The 21,037-nt window shown below is 52.7% G+C and overlaps 1 protein-coding gene across 2 annotated transcripts in view; it reads right to left on the minus strand.

The window, feature by feature from the left end:
- Nucleotides 1–218: 218 nt before the first annotated feature.
- TIMP2 (TIMP metallopeptidase inhibitor 2) overlaps nucleotides 219–21,037 on the minus strand; it is a 24,960-nt gene continuing 4,141 nt past the window's right edge. The window contains exons 1-5 of one of the 2 annotated variants that reach the window (XM_024760785.1): nucleotides 12,286–12,316; nucleotides 11,729–11,829; nucleotides 9,549–9,657; nucleotides 1,852–1,976; nucleotides 219–526 (exon numbers count right to left, since the gene is read on the minus strand). In XM_024760785.1, the coding sequence (XP_024616553.1) occupies nucleotides 329–526; nucleotides 1,852–1,976; nucleotides 9,549–9,657; nucleotides 11,729–11,829; nucleotides 12,286–12,301 (549 nt within the window). In that variant the 5' untranslated portion in view covers nucleotides 12,302–12,316 and the 3' untranslated portion in view covers nucleotides 219–328. Of the gene's footprint in view, nucleotides 527–1,851; nucleotides 1,977–9,548; nucleotides 9,658–11,728; nucleotides 11,830–12,285; nucleotides 12,317–21,037 lie in introns of those variants that run through there. The other variant, XM_024760786.1, reaches the window with a different exon arrangement.

Raw genomic sequence — 21,037 nt, forward strand, 5'->3', positions numbered from 1 at the left:
CCCTTAAGTGCTGCCTGCTCAGCGTTTGTGACAGTGCCAAGGCTGCGCCTGGGAGGGAAGCCCGAGCGTCCTGCCCCTGCCCGCGCTCAAGGATGGGAGACCGAGTTGTGCAGTGTCCAGGCTGGCGGGTGGGGTATGGGACCCACCTCTGCCTCCAGACCCACAGCGATGTTGAAAAGGAAGACGGGGGTGGGGAGGAGAATCACATTAATTTAGACCCACTTGGATGACTGTTTTATTCATGCTGTTTCCAGGAAGGGATGTCGGAGCTGGACCAGTCTGAACTCTTGGAGGCTTTCAATTGGCCACAGGGGTGCTGGTGGCCTGCTTACGGGTCCTCGATGTCCAGAAACTCCTGCTTGGGGGGTGCCGCTCCACGGTACCACGCACAGGAGCCGTCGCTTCTCTTGATGCAGGCGAAGAACTTGGCCTGGTGCCCGTTGATGCTCTTCTCCGTGACCCAGTCCATCCAGAGGCACTCGTCCGGAGAGGAGATGTAGCACGGGATCATGGGGCAGCGCGTGATCTAAGAAGGGGGACGCAGAGGTGGATTCAGTCAGGGACCAAGGCCACTCACGGGGGCATCTCCAGAACCTGGCATTGCACCTGGCGAAGGTGCTAAAGGGCAGTTTGCAGAATGAATGACCAAGTGAGTGCACCAGGAAGGGAGGGAGCTGGGACTGGAGTCCAACCTGCTCCATCAGTAGCCTCTCCTGAGCCCCGTACTCTCCGAATGGTGGTAGGCAGCCTGTCCAAGGCAGGACAGTACACCGTCTCTGCACCCCCAGCTGCTGCGAACGCTCCTCCACTTTGGGCCATCTGGTCTACCTTCTCTGAGGATGACAAACTAGCTTCAGCTCAGCCCTGCCCTCCTGGGAGTATAACAATAATAAAGGGTCTTGAAGCTACTGGATAGGTTCAAATCAGATTAAAAGGACGCTGTCTTGCTCCCAAGCACGCGTGGGTTTAGAGGGGATCGGCAAGTAGCATTTTGGCAAAAGAACCTGAGTTCACAGGAAGGTGAACACCTCCAGGCCGAGCAAAGAAAAAGGAGGAACTTGCGTCTTTACTTCATGTTAGGCACAGAGGAGTTCGCTGGACCTACGTGTAGCTGTAGGTCGGAATTCACGTTCTGAACGAGCTAAGGACAGGAGGGCCCATCTACCAGGATGGGCAGGAGGGCGGCACAAGCGGCGCCAACCGGCAGAGGCCAATCCCTGCAGCCTCGCACAGGGCTGCGCTGGGCCAGCATCTTCTGGACCCAGACTCGCATCCTGTGCTGGGGCTGGGGGAGGGGCAGTGCTGATGTGTCAGGAGACAACAGGATGGGAGCCTGCGGGCCGTGGAGGAGATCTCACCTTCTATGGCCGCTTCTAAGCATTAGCGCCGCTGTAACTGTGTTTGGTGCGACCTCTGGGCCGCTTTTAAGAAGAGGGGCTGGGGCTTCAGCACACAGACCCCACATTTACACGGACCCATGCATGGAAATGGCTGGTATGTTGGCAAAAGCGTAGCACCTGGGACACTCTTTCACAAGGCACACAATTCTCTGCCCTTGTACACTTGTAGAAAGATACTCCTAGGACCATGTTCTCCCCACGAAACTCCTCCTCCTAGAAGGCTTCCTTCCTAGAAGCTACAGGCCACATGGTCAGATTCCCCTCACCTCCCAAATGTCCCTGGCTGGACATCCTCACTTGTGGGTAGGCCACACCTCCCCAGAGCCCTGGCCTAAGTTGGGACCCCGAGGACTGAGAGGCCCAGGAAAGCCAGGGATCAAATCCCAGCAGTCCACCCACCTGGAGGAGGTGGTGATGAGGCGAAGTGTGGGAGGAGGTAGTGGCGGCTTACCTTGCACTCACAGCCCATCTGGTACCTGTGGTTCAGGCTCTTCTTCTGGGTGGTGCTCAGGGTGTCCCAGGGCACGATGAAGTCGCAGAGGGTGATGTGCATCTTGCCATTCCCCTCGGCCTTTCCTGAGTAGACAGGGGTCACCAAGCTCAGGACAAGTTCTGGGTTCTCATCCTTCTCCTGCATTTGGATGCGGCTTGGGCACAGGGAGGGTCAGTTCTGACAGTACCGTGTGCTGTGGGCTCAGCCGTGTCCCCTCCAAAATTCAGATGTTGAAGCCCTTAGCCCTAGCACGTCAGGATGTGACTGAATTAGGAAAGAAGGCCTTTCAAGAATTGATTAAAATGAGGTCGTCAGGGTGAACCCTAATCCAATAGGACTGGCGCCGAGATTAGACACAGACCGACAAAGAGGGACGGCCATGTGGGGACACAGGGAGAAAGTGGCCATCCACAAGCCACAGAGGGAGGCCTCAGAGAAACCAACCCTGCCAACACCTTGATCTTGGACTTCCAGACCCCAGAATTGTGAGAAAATAAATTTCTGTTGTTTAACCAGTCTGTGGTTTTTGTTATAGCAACCCGACCACACTCATACACCGTGGAATATTTATTCTGAGTCTAAAGAGAATGCAAGCTCACTGTAGAAAACTTAGAAAAGGTAGGAAATAATTTTTTTAATTAATTAATTAATTTATGGCTGTGTTGGGTCTTCGTTGCGGTGCGCGGGCTCCTCATTGTGGTGGCTTCTCTTGTTGCAGAGCACAGGCTCTAGGCACGCGGGCTTCAGTAGCTGCAGCACGCAGGCTCAGTAGTTGTGTCTCACGGGCTCTAGAGCGCAGGCTCCGTAGTTGTGGCATGTGGGCTTAGTTGCTCCACGGCATGCGGGATCTTCCCGGACCAGGGCTCGAACCCGTGTCCCCTGCACTGGCAGGTGGATTCTTAACCACTGCGCCACCAGGGACGTCCGGTAGGAAATAATTTTTAGAAACTTCTCTCTTTTCATTACCTAGAGCTAAATTTTGATGCATTTCCTTCCAATATTCTTTTATGCACACGTATTCACACACAGAAAATCATGTTGTACGTAGATTGTATTGTTTCCTGGTTTTTTTCCACCAAATATTTATTCCTAAGCATTTCCTCCATTTGATGTTGAACTTGTAATTCTGGGTTGTTCCGTTATGAACAGTAAAAACAGAATTTTATAAAGTCAGAAATCTGCCCTGAATTCCTTTTATTGGGGATGATGAGACGCTGTTGGTACCTTAGGCTCCTGACTCAGCCCCCTTCCTCCTTTTGTGAAGAGTTTTCATTGGTGACAGCCCGGGCATTAGCTGAGCAGGAGAAAAAGACAAGCCAGTGCATTCTGGTGACTGACAAGAACCTAACGAGGACCAGGGAGGTCGTCTAAAATCTTGTCCCTCCTGCTACAATGGCACCTTGTCAAGAGGCACAGATGTCCAGTGATGACACCAGAACCTGGCAGAGAGCGACACGCGACTCCCTCAGAGGCATACAGAAGCCCCGGGCTGCACCCTGAGCACCTCGGCTTGACAAAGCTGCAGTGCACCCGACTTAATGATCTCAGGCATAGCCCTGGCCACAGACAATCTGCTAATAGAAACATAGCTCAGCGAAGCACTGATGCAGCTTGTCGTCAACCGTGCCCTGTCGGGAGGAAGTAAAACAGAAATCTATTGCCAGGGGAAAGATGAGATGGGCTGCCTGAGGCTGCGAGCGGCACCAGTGACATCCTTTGCCACCTGCCCATCCTTTGCTGGGCAGGTGGCAGGAAGCAGTCCCCAGGTATGAATTCTCACGCTCTTACTTCTTCTTTAAACACGCCTCTTAGCTTCAGGAACTCTGTTTTTCTTTGTATCTGTTTAGAGTTGTATGACATTCCAGGTAAAGAAAGGGATCAAGGAGCAGAATGACTACTGCAGCATTCATTCTGACCCGAATAACTAAAAAAATATACGTCTGGGTGGCCTTAAACTTCAAAAATAGCTATTTTTTTTCTAGGTCTGTAGCTATTTTCTATGAGTTCAGAATAGATGAGGAGCAAAATGGACAGAAGGCAAGTAACTCCTTCCCACAGCCTGGTTTCTTCTGGCATTTACTACCTTGCCCAGCCTGGTCATTCATCAGAGGCAGGCTGAGTACTCAGTCTGGTCTCTCCCTCCAGACTTCCGGAGCAACTTCCACTGTGTCTGGTGACGGGCACCAATATCCCACTTCACATTGTTCTTTGCCTTTCTTACGTATCTTGTTCCTTAACCAGCTCATAAACATGAAGGGTAAGGGTTGCGTCTTAATCCTTTTTTATCCATAGTTCCCTGCACATAGTAATGGCTCAATAAAAGTCTGCTGACGATGGCGTGGGTATCTGTTCTAACAATGTGCTTCATTATCTTTTTCTTGCCGTCTTCCTCTTTCATCTTTTCACCACCAATTCAAACTTCCACAGAGAACAGACAAAGGCAGGGCATAGAGATGAAATGGAAATTGTATAGTTTCAGTGGTCCCAGTTACTGGGCTCACATGAGCTTTAACTGTCACGTGTAAATGGTGTAGCATCTCAGAATGTTAAAAGGCGACCCCGTTCAGTAGAGGTAATTACGGGGCCGATTCCATAACAGTTCCTGAACACAAGCGTCTCACGGAGCCAACTCAACATGTGAAGTTGAGTCATCAACCCAGGAGGAGGTGGGCTGCCCCAGGCTATGTGGTCACTCGTGGGGCTGCAGCCAGCGCTGGCTGAGTGGTTTACTGTGCCCCGTGATTCTTGGTTAGCCCATTCCAACTCCAGGAAAACAAGATCTAGAGTCTGTTCTTTAGAAATTAAACAGATTTGTTCCAGAGCTGTCTCGCTGAGCCAGGGAAGGAAGTCAGATCAGAGAGGTCCCTCTGTAATGGGGTGAGTCAGCCGCCAGTGGAAGTGCCTTTTATTAATCTTATGTTCCACGGCCAGTTAGGGAACTAAAATGTGTCCCATGTCACTTGCTTGCTTCCAATACTAAATGTGAGGTAGTCAAGATGATAGGCACACAGTCACCGCATGAATTCCTCTTCAAGTGTTTTTAATTTTTATTTTAAGTGGAGCTACAATTTGGATGGTTTCATGTGTAGCAAGCTTCTGAAATGTGTGTGGCAGTGACTTGTATAACTGTCTTCTCATTCAGCCTGGGGACAACTGAAAGGGCCTGTGGTAGGAGCAGCACAGGTCACATACATGTTACATGTTACATAGCACATATGAACGGCTGAGCTTCCACGTGGGAAAAATATCAACGTTACCACGAGTGGCTCGAAATTATGAGGCTTTCTGCATTTGACTCGCAACGCTCCCTTTGGACACGAAGTCTTTCCCTTTCAGAAAAGGGTCTGAGCACAACTGATTTTCCCTCCACATCCCCCAAAAGAAATAAAAGCAACCACCAGCAAAACAATCACCACGCGGCCACCACGTGGACCTCCACTCTTGTCCTGGACCCACCTGCTAAGCAGCCCTGCGGTTTCCTTGCACCCTCGGGGTAAGCGGAACGGGGCAGGACCCAAGCCCCACGCTCCACGGAGACACTGCTGGGGCTCCTGACTGCTGGACATAAGCCATCTCCCCAGGCTGCCCCAGGATCCGGCCAAAGGGCCCCACGGTCTGGACCACCCATCTCGTGGAATAAAGGGCGGTGCCCCGCTCCTCAGAATCTCGGGGCAAGAGGCAGGTCTGATTGACTGAGAAGGGCCCCAGGATATGAAATAATGTCCAGAGGCTACTGACCTCGAGGGAGGTGACCAACCATGGCTGCCGGGGCTCAGCTCTCCTGAGTGTGTGCAGACTGGCTATTTGGCACCTCTGGAACACAAGGTCTGCCTTGACCCAGAGGAGGGCAGGTTCTCAGTCCTGGCTGCACACTGGACTCTCCTAGGGAGCTTTACAAATGCTGATGCCGGGGCCCCACCCCTGGAGATTCTGCTTGAATTGGTCTGGGGTGCCGCCTGGGCATCAGGATTTTTGCAAACTCCCTGTGGAATTCCAACGAGCAGTGCATGTGAAGGACTGCTGGGTTAGGCGCTGGGGCAGTGAGACTTCTAAACCTGGACCAATGATGGAAGAAGCAGAGTGTAACAGACCCAGGGGTCAGGCGGACCAGGGTCTAAATTCTGGCTGCACCATTGCACCACTCCCCGGCAGTGTGACGCTGTCAGGGGTGTGCTGAGAAACGCCTGACCAGCAGCTCTCCTGGGAGGAAAAGCTCTGGTGTGTAGCGTTTGCCCTAATTCTGTGGCGTAAATACTCCCCCTCTGGCCAATTTCAAGCTACCGCCATGACATCAACCGAAGTTTAACGATCGGCTTGAAAGTGAAAGTGGGTTCAGGCACACACCACGGGACCTGGGAACACGGCTCCAGCCTCTACTCCTCAGTTTTCCTCATCTGTAAAATGGGGATAATAGGGGGTAGTGAGGATTAAATGGAACCCACATGGAAAGCATTTGCAGAACGTCAGTGCCAGGAAAAGGGCACTCCTATTTCTATTAACAGGGAGCTGGTGAAGCCTGATGTAGAGGCCTTTAAGACAGAGCCTCAGCGTGGGTAAGGATTCAGCTGGGCATGTCTGGAAGCAGGTCCTAGCCCACACTGAGGTCGCTTTTCCACCAGGAGCCGCCCACCACAGGATGCAGGCTCTCCCTCCTTGAATAAGGGCTTCGGCAGCTCTGCAGTTTGGCCAGACAGCCCTTAGAGGGCAGTGTGGAGACTCAGCAGGACGGCTGAGGCTCTCATTTTAAAGGGTGTTAGAGACAAGGACAAAAAAAGGACACAGAAAATTAGAAGCCTTTTGATTTGCTAGGGCAATAAGGTCGCTGAACCAGGTGTGTCTCCGCCAGTGCCATTTCCTGTGCTACTGTGATGTCACAGTCAGGTTGTCAGCTCTCTGCATTGTGATTTTGTCCTCATCCGCTTCTCTCCGTTTGATATTATCTTTCCTACTGTAAAAACAGTAGACACTGCAAATGTGAAATGGTGCAGCTGTTCTGTAAAACAGTCTGTCAGCTCCTCAAATGGTGAAACACAGAGTCACCGTAGGTCCTGCAGTTCCACTCCTAAGTATCTACCCAAGAGAAATGAAAACACACGTCCAGGCAAAAACTTGCACACACGTGTTCAGAGCAGCATTGCTCGTAATAGACAAAAGGCAGAAACAACCCCAGTGAAATGCTGAATGGATAGGAGAAATGCTGAATGGATAGGCAAAATGCAGTACATCCATCCAGTGGAATATTATTCGGCCATAAAAAGGAGTGAAGTTCTGATACATGTTACAACATGAACAAAACATTAAAAACATTAAAAACTTTAAAAAACATTATGCTGAAAGAAGCCAGACACAAAGGACCATATGTTACATGATTCCATTCATAAGAAAGTCCAGAGTAAAGAAATCTACAAAGAAAGATTAGCGGTTGCTGTGAGCTGGGCTCAGGGGAGACTGGGGGTTAGGAAGGTAATAGCTAGAAGGTATAGGGTTTCTTTTTGACTGTGCTGATGGCTGCACACCTCTGCAAATACAGCCAGACCCTTGAATTATACACTTTAAATGGGTGAATTGTATGCTGTGTGAATTATATCTCAATAAAGATGTTAAAAAATAATAGGTGCTCAAAATAAAACATTTAGGAAGTTCAGAAGGGCCTATAAAGGAAGGAAAAAAATCTCCCATTATCCCCAAGGAGAGGGACAAAAGTCTTGAGGTACTGACAAAGAAACTCACAGAAGCAGGTGCTGCTGGATGTGAGCATTTTGTGGAAGGGAGGGAGGTACTTGTCCAAGGAGAGATTCCAGAAGCCTCCTTGGCCCCGCTGCACCTCCCTCCCTGCAGCGCCGCCCTCGCACGGCCAAGGTCAGTACCTTCTCCCGACACTACATCTTCTGGGTCCTGGCACCTGCTAGGGTCTCTGCCTCTTTATACCTTTTAAGCATTCACTCACTATTCACATTTCCCCACGTGTGAAACTTATCTTACTTTAACTTCTTCTCCTGTCCCCCCGGGGTGGGAACATGGGCTTCCTGACAGCAGGGCCCCAGGATCTCTCTTCCTGAACCTCCTGCCATGCCGAGCACAGAGCTAGGTACCTAGTGGGCACCCGCTAAACATGTATTGAAATGTGTGAATAACCGGGATGGAAGAAAATCCCCCAAATCATGGAGATTTGGATTTGGAATTAATTTTATGATTAAATTGGGATTTGGGGAACAAAATAGGATGTCGGTCTAGGGGAGGTGTCCTGTCTCTTCTTTTTCCTTAAGTTTGTGATCTGACTCCTACTTTCCCTAGAAGAGGGCAGTGAGGTTCCTTGGCTGACCCAGACAGCCCCGGCCAGTCTAGGGGCCACCAGCTGCAGGCGGCTGTTCACATTTACATTTAAATCAACTGCAATGAAGTAAAATGAAAGCCCCAGCCCCTCAGTTGCACCAGCCCCAGCTCAAGCGCTCGGCAGCCACGTGTGGCTCATGGCGGCCATACCAGACAGCACAGGCATACAGCATTTACGGCATCACTGGAGGTTCTGTTAGACCAGGGGGGTCTCAACTCGGGGTGATTCTGCCCCCGCCCCAGGAACATCTGGTGATGTCGGAGACCCCACGACTGGGGGGAGGATGTTACAGCAATCAGTGGGTGGAAGCCAGGGATGTAGCTAAATGTCCTACATGCATAGGAAAAGCCCCCCAACAAAGAATGATCTGGTCTCAAATGTCAATAGCGCCGGTTATGAGGACACCTGCTCTGGACTCTGGGGGGAAGCCTAGGTGGGTGGGCAGAGGAGGCAGTAGAAAGAAGTAAAGGGAAATCATTTTATGTAAGAATAAAAGAGTATAATTTTTAAAAGAGATGCAACGATAAACAGAATGTGGTCTATCCATACAACAGAGTATCATTCAGCCTTAAAAAAGGAGGCAATTCTGACATTTGCTGCAACGTGGCTGACCCCTGAGAACATTATGCTCAGTGAAATCAGCCCATCACAAAAGGGCAAACGCTGTAGGATTCCACTTTTACGAGGTCCCTAGAGGAGTCAGATTCACCGAGACCGGAAGCAGAATGGAGACTGCCAGGGCTGGGGCGGGGGGGTGGAGTTTAACAGGCATGGAGTCTCAGTTTGGGAAGATGAAGGTTCTGGAGGCGGATGGGGGTGATGGTTGTACAACAATGTGAGCGTGCTTCATGCCACTGGACTGTACACCTAAGAATGGCTAAAATGGTAACTTTTACGTTATATATATTTTATCACAGTAAAAAAAGAGGGATACGATGGACAAAGCAGCAGGTGAGTAGAGAGCGTAATAATATCAAGAGATTTCAAATGAGGTCTCAACTCTCCTTCCCCGCGTCCTGTCCAGGCTTGAGCACTTCCAGCATCTCACCTCTTTGCGTGCACCTGACCTCAAATTTCCTATGAATACCGGTTTACTTTGTTCCTTCCCCTCAAGTCACATTGGTTCCACCATTCTAACAAGGGGAATGTCTAGGACAGAAGAAAATTCACTGATTCTCTGACGGGAATTAGGCAGGGAATCCCCGAGACTTCTGAAGAGCACTGTGTGTATCGTCAGGGCTCTGTTCCACTTTGAGCCGCCCTGCCTCCCCACCCCTGGACGGTCCCTAGGAACGTTCCATGCCCATATCCACATACACACCTGCAATGAGATACTCCTTCTTTCCTCCAATGTCCAGCGAGACCCCGCACACTGCGGAGGAGGGGGCCGTGTAGATGAACTCTATGTCCTTGTCAGGTCCCTTGAACATCTGCAAAGAAGAGGATGGGAAATGTAAACGAATTGGGCGGCATAGCCACGTTCCCATCCCGAACACGGCGGGGCGCCCCGACCTGCACCCGTGGTACTGCCAACACGGAAAAGGGGATGGAGAGGTACCAGTGAGACAGATCAGAAGACGACCATTCCTAACACACAGGATTCCCTGGAGCCACTGATTTACTTCTTAGTGTGGCAGTTGTCACCAGGCTGGGCATGAGACTGTCATCCAGAAGGACCTGCCTCAGATAACACACCTGCTCTCCCTACCACCTGTGAGGTCATCTCAGAATCCCTGGGAAGGGGCTTATGTATCTCCAGGTGATTCTGACCCATCATGGAGTATCACCACTTTGTGTATTTCCAGGAATTTTACGCACTGGCTACCTGACGGGGACCAGAGCAGAGAGGCGCCTCTCAATTAGGATGTAACTCCTTGGGCAAGTGGAGTTTGACTTTTCAGCTTGTGATTTTCTTACAGCCTCTTGGGAACAGACCTGCTGCCCAGGTGAAGGGGTGCATTGTTCCAGTGCCTGGGCAGGAATTGAGAAAGCCACAGCCAGGGAGCTCCTGCGGCCCCATCGGGGACAGTGACAGGCGGTGGCCTGAGTGTGGACTGAGAACTGCCCTCCACGCGAGTTTTGGGGGTGCAGGCTGCTGGAAGCCGGGTGAGCGGGGGTGGGGGTAACGGAAAGGGGAGCGCACGCATGCACCAGGACCACACAACAGAGGAGCCTAAACACGGCTGTAGATCACAGACACGCGGGCTCCACGATTCCACACGAACTGCATCAGGACTCTCGCTGTGGCTAAAATGAGATTAATAGCGTTGTTTGGTTTTGTGGGGAAGAGTTTCAACAAGCAAACTCAAATGGAACAGGGTCATCCCAATGTCACGACAAACCCGCTTTGCAAGAGCTACACCCCAACTCATGCCAAGAAAGGTTATCAATGACGTCTGTCACCAAAGGGCTGAAAGTGCTTCCTTGCTGTCAACACCTGCCTTTTCACGACCCCTCAACGAGGCGTGAGAGCAGAGATAACTGTCCTTCCCGCTTCATAAGTAGAGATGTAGGCACTGGGTCACCTCTTTAAATGACATAGGCACAATGATTAAGCATTTCTTTGACCTTCTGGTAACATTTATGTTCTATTTTTAATTTTTGTAACAAAATTAAATATGGATGGCCACAACTACTAACCAGGTTGAAAAGCTGTTCCTCCAGCTGGAGTCTAGAATCTTCTTCCCTCTTGTAGACCAAGTTAGTTATTGTCAACAATAACCTTCCATCAGCACTGGTCCTGTCTTCCCAACCTCCCGCCCACGTCCTCCCCTCTCTCCCTCCCTCCCAAATATGGGCTCCTTGCCATATGACCTCGAACACAACCACCATTCTGAAAACCTAACAAATGCCACCACCCCCTCGGTCTGCAGCCCCCAATGCCTCCTGTCCCTCCCCTCCCCCGGCGAAGCATCTTCTCCTTCACCGGCCAGGCTGCCATGTCCATTTCTTTCTCAATTCCCCTCTCTCAGGAAGTTGTCCCAGCACACCTGTCCACAGGAGTCCTCCTCTGTCCAAATCCCCCCTCCTCTTAGAACATAAAGCTAACCACACAAGACTAGAGTCCACCCGCAGTTCGGGGGAATTAGGTCACCCGCTCTCACATTGGTCGTGGGCTCCCAGAGGCGACAGCCAAGTTCCCACTGCCTCTGAACCCGCCATGGAGAGGTGAAGAGGCACTCACAGAACTCTCCACAGATGCTGTGAACTTGGTAACTTAAGGCTGAGGCTCATGAAGATGACGCATTTCTGAAATAACCTAGCTGGTGGAAACAGACCACGCCCACACCACTTCTCAGCATTTACGGATTAAGGAAAATCAGATCCACTTGTGGCTTGACGCCCTTGTTCCTAGCTGTCTGCCTCGGAGGTGGCTGGACCGAGTCCTAGGGACCCAGTGGTGCAGTGAGATGGTGGGCCAGCCCCGCCCGGTCCCCGGCCCTGCTCCCAAAGCTCCCACAGCTCTGCCCAATGGAGCAACGCAGGGACAGTGGCCATTACCTTTATTTGCTTGATCTCATACTGAATCCGTTTGATGGGGTTGCCGTAGATGTCATTCCCGGAGTCCACCTCCTTCTCGCTGACGGCTTTGGCCCTGATCACTGCAAAACAAAGACAGAGAGGTGAGCAGAGTCCCCGAAAGACGGCCCTGGCTCTAAGGAGGGGGCAAGGGGCAGCAGGGAGGTGGGAGGTGAGGGGCAAGATGACCCCAGCCCTGGGTACAGCATCGGACTCCATCCCGAGGGGGAGACCAGGAGTGAAGCTAGAGCCCTCTGTCGACAGGGCGCCAGGGCAGAAGCTCTCGTCCCTCACGACAGGGGGCTGCTGGGGCCGTCACTGATTTGAACAACAGCTCGCTGTTGATGTCACGCTTGAGTACTCTGGGGCTTTTCCTCTTTCTCCCCAGTGTGCGTGTATGTGCGGCTGGGGAAGCAGATAAGCACACTGACTGGTCTGCAGTCCTGATCACTCAGTTAAGGATGGTGAGAGTCCCCACCCCCCATAGCCAACTGGCAATCAGGCTCTCTTGGGCTGAAGGCTGAGGGGGAGTTACCTACCTAAGAGGGGCCCCATCACATTTAGGTTGGGGGTCTTCCATCTAAAAGGTCTATCTCGTCAGCCTCCTAATCTGTCCTCAACGTGTCCCTGAGAGATGTCGCAGGGATGATTCTCTGTAATAACACATATTCTATCAGAGGCACGGCAGAGGGAGTTGAACATTTTAACTGTTGAATGGGGGGAGGAGACATTCAAGAGCGACTCTAGCAGACATAAGGGACAGATGCCGAGGAAAAAGGCCAAACAGAAAGAAGGATGATCCTGGAACGTGACGCGAGATGAAGAAGAGGGGAAGAGATCAGGCTTGGAAGGTTCCGGAATGTTCCCTGGGGCCTGAGGCTGCTCGAGAGCCATGCACCCCAGGGCTTCCTAGTAGCAATTAAGCCAAGACTCTGCTCCAACCCATAACCTGACGGGGCGCGGAGCAGCAGTTCACCCTGTCACTTGGGCAGAGCCCTCCCTGTTTTCATTTCGAGGCTTATCAGCTGGTGGCACGGCCTGTTTTAATGGCTTTAAAAGCTTTGTCCTGGGCTTCCCTGGCGCAGCGGTTGAGAGTCCGCCTGCCAACGCAGGGGACGTGGGTTCGTGCCCCGGTCCGGGAGGATCCCACATGCCGCGGAGCGGCTGGGCCCGTGAGCCATGGCCGCTGAGCCTGCGCGTCTGGAGCCTGTGCTCCGCAACGGGAGAGGCCACGACAGTGAGAGGCCCGTGTACCGCAAAAAAAAAACCAACAGCTTTGTCCTCCAAGATTCGGCTGTTCAGGGTCATGCTGGATGAGGGTCACGTGAGTGTGGGTGTGAGCAAAATAAAGAAACAAGGAGCAGACAGGCTCAGAGGTACCTCCCACCTCCACTCCCCAATGGGCAGCTGGAATCTCAGAGCCAACAGGCAGGGCTGTCTTTTCCCGTAGAGCAGGGAGGCCCAGGCACGCGGATCCCCATCTGTGCCCATCCCCCTGGACCCCTGAAATGCGCTCTGGATCCCAGCCTGGCACCAGAGCCCCACGCCACAGCCCCAGCGCCCCACCCAGGCCCAAACCCATCCTTATTTTTCCTTCTGTCGGCGCTGAGTCATGACTGGCCAAGGCCACAGGTTCCTGTTTCCCAGGCTGAGCCTGGCCCCAACCTACAAAGCCACATCTAGGAAATGCCACCCTAGAACAGAGGGCCTTGCCCTTGGTAGCTGGTCAACCTGATCCCAGCGTCTCCTCCCACCCCCCACCCATCCTCCCTCCCCAGCACATGTTATCTTTTCTCAGTCACGTCCCGTGCAGTTCAAACATCTTTTTCGGCCGCACACCGCCCTCGTCTAAAACAGAAGACCCTGTGCAACCTGGTGCCAGCCAGTGACTATTTCGGCTGCCGTGGTGGTCCCCCACTCTTGCTGTTCCACCAGTCCATAATACTGCCTGAATCTGAACCTGCTCAGGGGTGTCCATACCTCTAGACAGGCAAGTTTCTTCTGCCTTGAATGCCATCTCCCTCTCTCTGCCTGGAGAACGTCCATTCATCCTTCAAGACCCAGCTGAAATAGCCCTTCCCCATCTTCCCTCAGGGAAATCCTGTCCTCCCGTAGCACTTGGTATATTCCACAACTCTCATCCACTCTGCTGTAAACACCTGTACCCATCTGCTCAGGGCCCTGGGAGCTTCTAACAGACAGAAGCTGTGCTCTAACCACAGAACAGTCAGGGCTCACTATTTGCTGAGCTGACCCTGAGATACTTGGACGGCAGCACAGGTTAGGTTTGTCTTGGTCCCTCTTACGACCTGCCTCATCTATACCTTATTGCAATGCTGCACAAAAAGGTGTTTATGCAAATCAGTAAACATCAGGTTAGTCCTGTCCTAAGTTTGCTCTTCCGCGGCATCACCCTCAGCTCATGACATCAAATGAACCAGGAACAGCCAAAGGAGATGACAGTTCTAAAAGGCGCAATGCTGCCAGATTTCACTACGGTACGCCTAATTCTGCATGCTTTTTGGAACTTTTTGGCACCGCTTTTCAGAGGTCCAGCACCCCGCACAATGCTTACTGCATTATAGGTGTTCAATAAACACACTGCTGGCCATTAGAAAATAAGCAAAAACTCAAAACTACAATGAGGTACCACTGCACGTCAGTCAGAATGGCCATCATTAAAAAGTCTACAAATAACAAATGCTGGAGAGGGTGTGGAGAAAAGGGAACCCCCCTACACTGTTGGTGGGAATGTAAATTGGCGCAGCCACTATGGAGAACAGTATGGAGATTCCTCAAAAACTAAAAATAGGGCTTCCCTGGTGGCACAGTGGTTGAGAGTCCACCTGCCGATGCAGGGGACACGGGTTCGTGCCCCGGTCCGGGAGGATCCCACATGCCGCGGAGCGGCTGGACCCGTGAGCCATGGCCTCTGAGCCTGCTCGTCCGGAGCCTGTGCTCCGCAACGGGAGGGGCCACAACAGTGAGAGGCCCACATACCGCAAAAAAAAACCACAAAAAAACCCAAAAACTAAAAATAGAGTTGCCATATGATCGAGCAATCCCACTCCTGGTCATATATCTGGAGAAAACTATAATTCAAAAAGATACAAGCACCCCTGGGCTTCCCTGGTGGAACAGTGGTTAAGAATCCGCCTGTCAATGCAGGGGACACGGGTTCGAGCCCTGGTCCAGGAAGATCCCACATATCACGGAGCAACTAAACCCATGTGCCACAACTACTGACCCTGTGCTCTAGAGCCCATGAGCCACAACTACTGAGCCTGAGTGCCACAACTACTGAAGCCCACGCACCTAGAGCCTGTGCTCTGCCACAAGAGAAGCCACCCAATAAGAAGCCCACGCACCACAATGAAGAGAAGCCCCCACTAGCTGCAACTAGAGAAAAGCTCACGTGCAGCAACAAGGACCCAGTGCAGCCAAAAAAAAAACAAACAAACAAACGATAAAAGCACCTTTATATTCATAGCAGCACTATTCACAACAGCCAAGACATGGAAACAATCTGAATGTCCATCGACAGCTGAATGGATAAAGAAGATGTGGTACATATATACAATGGAGTACTACTCAGCCATAAAAAGAATGAAATCATGCCATCTGCAGCAACATGGATAGACCTAGAGATGATCATACTAAGCGAGGTAAGTCAGACAGAGAAAGACAAACACCATATGATATCACTTATATGTGGAATCTAAAATACGACACAAATGAACATATCTATGAAACAGAAACAGACTCACAGACATAGAGAACAGACTTGTGGTTGCCAAGGGGGAGATGGGGAGGGATTGGGAGGTTGGGATTAGCAGATGCAAACTATTATATACAGGATGGATAAACAACAAGGTCCTACTGTAGAACACAGGAAAGTATATTCCGTTTCCTGTGATAAATCATAATGGAAAGAATATATATATATATATGTATAACTGAATCACTTTGCTGTACAGCAGAAATTAGCAACATTGTAAATCAACTATACTTCAATAAAATTAAAAAAAGAAAATAAGCAAAAACTACTCCCCAACAGCCAAGAGACTCCATTCCATTCCACACATCAAGGTCCATGCATTTTTCTCTTATAAAAGCTCCTAAGGCTCCCAGGCAGTCTGAGTTCTTAATTGAAAGGGGGCAGCAGAGGGGCTCCATCCTGCTGTAGACCCTCCCTGCTGTGTAGCCTCAGGGAAGTGGAGCCTCGGGGAAGCCTCGGAAATGGAGACACCTCCGCCAGTATCTGCACACCATCAAGGTGTGGGAGGACTAAGAGATGGGGGGCACATGACGCGGTGCCTGACACACAATGCAGGTGTAGCTCAGGACAGAACAAACACAGCACCTCGGGGACTTCCCTGGTGGCGCAGTGGTTGAGAATCCACCTGCCAATGCAGGGAACACGGGTTCGATCCCTTGTCCGGGAAGATCCCACATGCCGTGGAGCAACTAAGCCTGTGTGCCACAACTACTGAGCCCACATGCCACAACTACTGAAGCCCGCGCGCCTAGAGCCCGTGCTCCGCAACAAGAGAAACCACTGCAGTGGGAAGCCTGTGCACTGCATCGAAGAGCAGCCCCTGCTCACCACAAATAGAGAAAGCCCTTGTGCAGCAACAAAGACCCAATGCAGCCAAAAATAAATGAATAAACAAATAAAAATTAAAAAAAAAAAAAGAGAAAGGGAAGGAAAGAAAGTGAAGCAAGAGAGAAAAGAAAGCCCAGTTCTATGGAAACCTTCCCCAAAGTGTCAACACCCTCTAACCACAAAAGAGAGATGCTGGGCACACACCTGTCCACGTAGGTACGAGGGATCCACAGCGCTGAGCTGCTCAGGGCAGCAGGTACCATCTGGGCTCAGGACCACTCTGCATGGGGTGGGGTGGGGGGACACAGGCAAAGCACTGGCTGATGAATTGATCACAGCCAGAGGCTCCCACAGGCAAGTTACAGATAGGAGACCTGAGGGGCCCCACAAGGGAGGGAGGGTGGGGCAGCAGCACAGTGGACCCCAGCCAACTCGGCTGCAGACAGCCCGACCCTCAGCTTTCTGCCCCCGGCATGAGCCAGAGTGGAGACTGTCTTCCGTGCCAAGCTCAGAGTTCCGAGTCGGACTGTCTTTTAAGTATAAATCCAAAAAGCATGGGCCCCCTCCTGTTGCCCAAAGGGAAAAAGGGGTAAGGTGTGGAAAGGTCTTCAGTAACAGTCCCTGCCTTCGAGGAGATCCAACCCAGGCATGAAGATAGATGATGGACAGGAAAACCAAGAAGCACGCTCTTTCCAACTGCCAGTGGCGGACAGAGAAGGAGGCAAGAAGAGCTTTCCAGAAATGTGTTCCCTGCACCTAGCGCAATGGGCATAACCCTGAGCTCCAGACTGGAGGCCACTCCAAGTGAGGGATGGGCCTCTCTTGAGTCCCAGGCCATTTAAAGGACAGGGCTGGAGAGAAGCAAAGAGACCCAAAGAATCTGGGAAGAAGTTAAAATGGAGGCATGGACTCATGTTTACCAAACACCTACTGCATGCTGGGCCTGGTGTTTGGCCCTGGGTTGGGGGATCGGTCTAGGTCCCGTCCACCCCCCGAGTGAGCAGCTCTGCTCCACCATCCTGCCCCTGGGGAACCAGAGGCAGCAGTAGGAGGCAGAGTCTTTATAAAGATTCCTGTTCTAACCGCTCTGGACGCAAAAATGATGGCCTCTCCCCGGGCTGCTCAGATTTTTTCTTCTTTCTCTTCTGCCGTTAACACAACATCTGGGTTTGAGATCAAGGGTGATACACTGGCTGATGAATTCACTGCCAGATGTTGGCTACTGGAATGCACAGCCGTGGACTTAATTCAAAGCACAGGCAACCGCACAGCCCCTGCCCCCACCCCTCAGGCTGTGGACACCACATGACGTCACTTCCCCCGCTAGGAGCCTGCAAAAACAATCCCTAGTCCGCCCAGCCAGATTTGGGATGGAAAAGAACGGGGTGGGTGGAAAGTCAAGGTTGCGGACGACGATCCAAAGAACACAGGCTATGTTCAGACTCCGAGAGATGACAACAGCCCAGGCGAAACCAGCGGAGGCCAGACTGTGCCACTGCCCTGGGGGGAGGGGACAGGGAGGAGGCTGGCAGGAAACCTTGGGTGTCCCCAGCATACCCTGTGGCCAGGGCTGGTCCAGAGGAGCAGCACACTCGACCAGCCCAGGCCGATTTAAGTCTCTCCCACACCCCGCCAACATCTCAGTCCTCATGTGTCTGCAGACCTTATCGGGGAAGCAATGGAAATTAACAACAAGCCAAGGACATAGTCTATGGGGGAGCCAGGCCCTGAAAGAGAACTGCCTGTCAGAAGTTCATTTATTTCACACTGAAATAAACTGAATTATCCTGTCTTCCCACGGGCCCAACTTCTCTCCAGAGGAATGCCATATGCTACAAGTACGAATGTATCCTGTAGGACCTTTCCCAACGGGGCTACGATGCTCGGCGTGGGCTCCCGACCCCAGAGCACGGTAAAACTGTGGATGTCAGGACTCTGACTTTTAGACATTCACGGCCTCGCACCAACACACTCAACACCCCAGAATCCCCAGACCCCAGAGCCTGCCCAGGCAGAGCTTCCAGCTCAGGGAAAAATAACGGGTCTGCCTGCAACAGGTGCGGGAATCTCCAGGATTCGGAAAAACATCAGTCTAAATACAAGGTCAAAACGCTGAACCGGGCTTCCCTGGTGGCACAGTGGTTGGGAGTCCGCCTGCCGATGCAGGGGACGTGGGTTCGTGCCCCGGTCCGGGAAGATCCCACATGCCGCGGAGCAGCTGGGCCCGTGAGCCATGGCCGCTGAGCCTGCGCGTCCGGAGCCTGTGCTCCGCAACAGGAGAGGCCACAACAGTGAGAGGCCCACATACTGTGGGAAAAAGCCCTGAACCATCTGAGCCTTATGTGTATGCACTGACTCAGGGCGGCAAGGGAGCCTCAGCGGCAGCAGAGGCCACCATCACCTCCCCGCCCACCTACTGCAGCCTCTAGCTCAGATCGGGAAGGGGCGCCCAGCGAGACAGGCATTAACACGGACCTCGCCGCCCTACTCTTCAGTCTTGATCGCGGCCTCGTGGAAAACGCCCAGTGGTCCCTCCGGTGAGGCACACACGGTCTCAAAGCCATCCGCTGTGCGGGAGAGGTCAGGGGCTTTCGACTGGCCAGCACATTTGCCAAAGACCCTACTGGCCCCAGTCAAGAGTGGGTGGGGGCCACTCTGCTGCTGTGCCTGGAACGCGAGCCCTGGTTTGAGAGTAGAGGGTCACTTGGTCCGTTTCCTTGTCTCTGGGAAAGACTCCATGCCAACCATTTCAGAGGAACTCAGAAAGCAACGATTTTGTCCCACACGAGACCCAGCCCCCACTTACTCCAGGCAGGCCAGGCTTCGGACCTCCAGCTCTCCAGGTGTGCTCTGCACTGCTGGGGTACTTGGGGAGGGCTGGAGGGTTCCACACTCTTGTCCACACTCTCCAGAGAAGGGACAGCACGAGGGTAGACATCTACACCCTCAAATCACAGAGCTACCACAGTCCTCGCTTAATGCCTGCAGCTACATCCCGAGGCTGCCTCTTGGGATGAGTCTCTTGTCCCTTTAGGGTGGACACAGTGACACTGTATGGCTGGTTGACCTGGCGGAGGCCCCTTAACCTTTGAATTTTGATGAACTTGCCCCAAGTCCCAGTGGAGGGTGGACTGGGGTGCCTCCATCCCAGCCACCACTAACCCTTAAGGGTAGAGTCAGAAAATGAGGGGTGCCCCGCTTCCTGTGTCTACACCCCAGACACACAGCCTGCTGCTCTGCCCCACGAAAGCTGTAATGAAGTGATCATGTTTTTCAGAGCCCTGCTCTGGATTACTGAGGGATGCCTAACTGCTTACAAGTAACTAATCCATCTCAGTGGGCTGTGGGGAGCATGATAAAGACACTGTGAGCCTTTGCAATGGGCTGCATCTGCTTCTTTGGGGTAGGGGGCAGACCGCATCAGCTACAGGGCCAGGGGGCGGGTGGATGATGATTTAGAAAGAGGGTCGTGCTCACATGGACTGCAGACCGCTGGGACTCCCCAGGTTTTGGGGCCACGCCCCCCCACCCCCCACCCTACAGAACAGCACGTGGAAACGGGATGTGGCCGAGCAGTCTGGGAGATGTCACAAGGAATGCATGGCGTCAGCACTGGCCCGGTGCCCAGAAGGCCGTGGGAGCATCTAGCCCCACCTGCCCCTCTGGCCTCACTGTGCACCCAGTCTTCACCTTTCCAGCTGCCCCATGGTGGACATGGCCCTGGGGGCTCTCCCCAAGCACTCAGCTCTGCCTTCCCTGGCCTCAATGCCAGGCCCCTGTTCAGCCAGGGGTGGAGCAGACCTCCTCCAAATTCGCTGCTTTCAGGGAAATGAAGTAATTAAAAACAGCCCTGTGATGATGCAGGGAACCCAGGGCTTCTTCCATCCCTGGAGCAGCTGTGAGAGACCAGACCCACCCCCAGGTCCCCCAAACCTCCCCAACCCCAGGAGCCAACAGATGTCCGCGGCAGGGCTGTGGTGTCCAGTGTGAGGGCAAGACTTGGCCAGCGTGACTCAGGCCAGGGTCAAAAACGCCTGGAATGACAACTGCTCAGAGCAGATGTGTTTTTTCAGGAGTTGAGGGTGGGGCAGGCAGAGTGACGGGTGCAGGACAGACAACAGGAAACAGCAGTACAGCCCCAGCCCTGGTCCACGCTGCCCATGAGCCCGGTACCTGGGGATCTGCCAGGTCTGCCCAGGGCTGTTCAAGATTCTAGCACGTACACGTGAGCCGTTGTCCACTGGATGCCCCGTCTCCATGGAGACCAGCTCTCCCATCTCCATTTCCTGTCCCTTTGCTTTGGCTCCCCTTGGGAGCAGGAGGGAAGCATCTCTAAGAGCGCCTTGGTGATGCAGAGAGAAGCTGCAGCACTCACCGGCCAGCTTCCACGCTGCCCTCCCGACCCCCCAGGACCCAGATGGGACCCCTGACTCAAGCCCCGCCACCTTTCCTCCCTTTTCCCTGCGGGCCCAGCAGGATCTCATGCCAGAGGCCTTGGTCACGGTCTCCGAAGCCTTGGGCTCGGGCCCTTCCCATTCACGTGCTGCTGAATCATTTGAAAAAAATGCATCCCGCTCCTGGGAGGCTTTGCTGAGAACACTGCGGCTTTGTGGAGGGAACTGCTGCTCTGCACTTTCTCCGCCAAGACCCCAAGAAGGAGCCAAGCTCAGTCCTGCAAGCCCAGC

This window comes from Neophocaena asiaeorientalis, unplaced genomic scaffold (genome assembly GCF_003031525.2).
Source record: "Neophocaena asiaeorientalis asiaeorientalis breed wild unplaced genomic scaffold, Neophocaena_asiaeorientalis_V1.1 scaffold30, whole genome shotgun sequence".
In the NCBI taxonomy this organism is placed as follows: domain Eukaryota; kingdom Metazoa; phylum Chordata; class Mammalia; order Artiodactyla; family Phocoenidae; genus Neophocaena; species Neophocaena asiaeorientalis.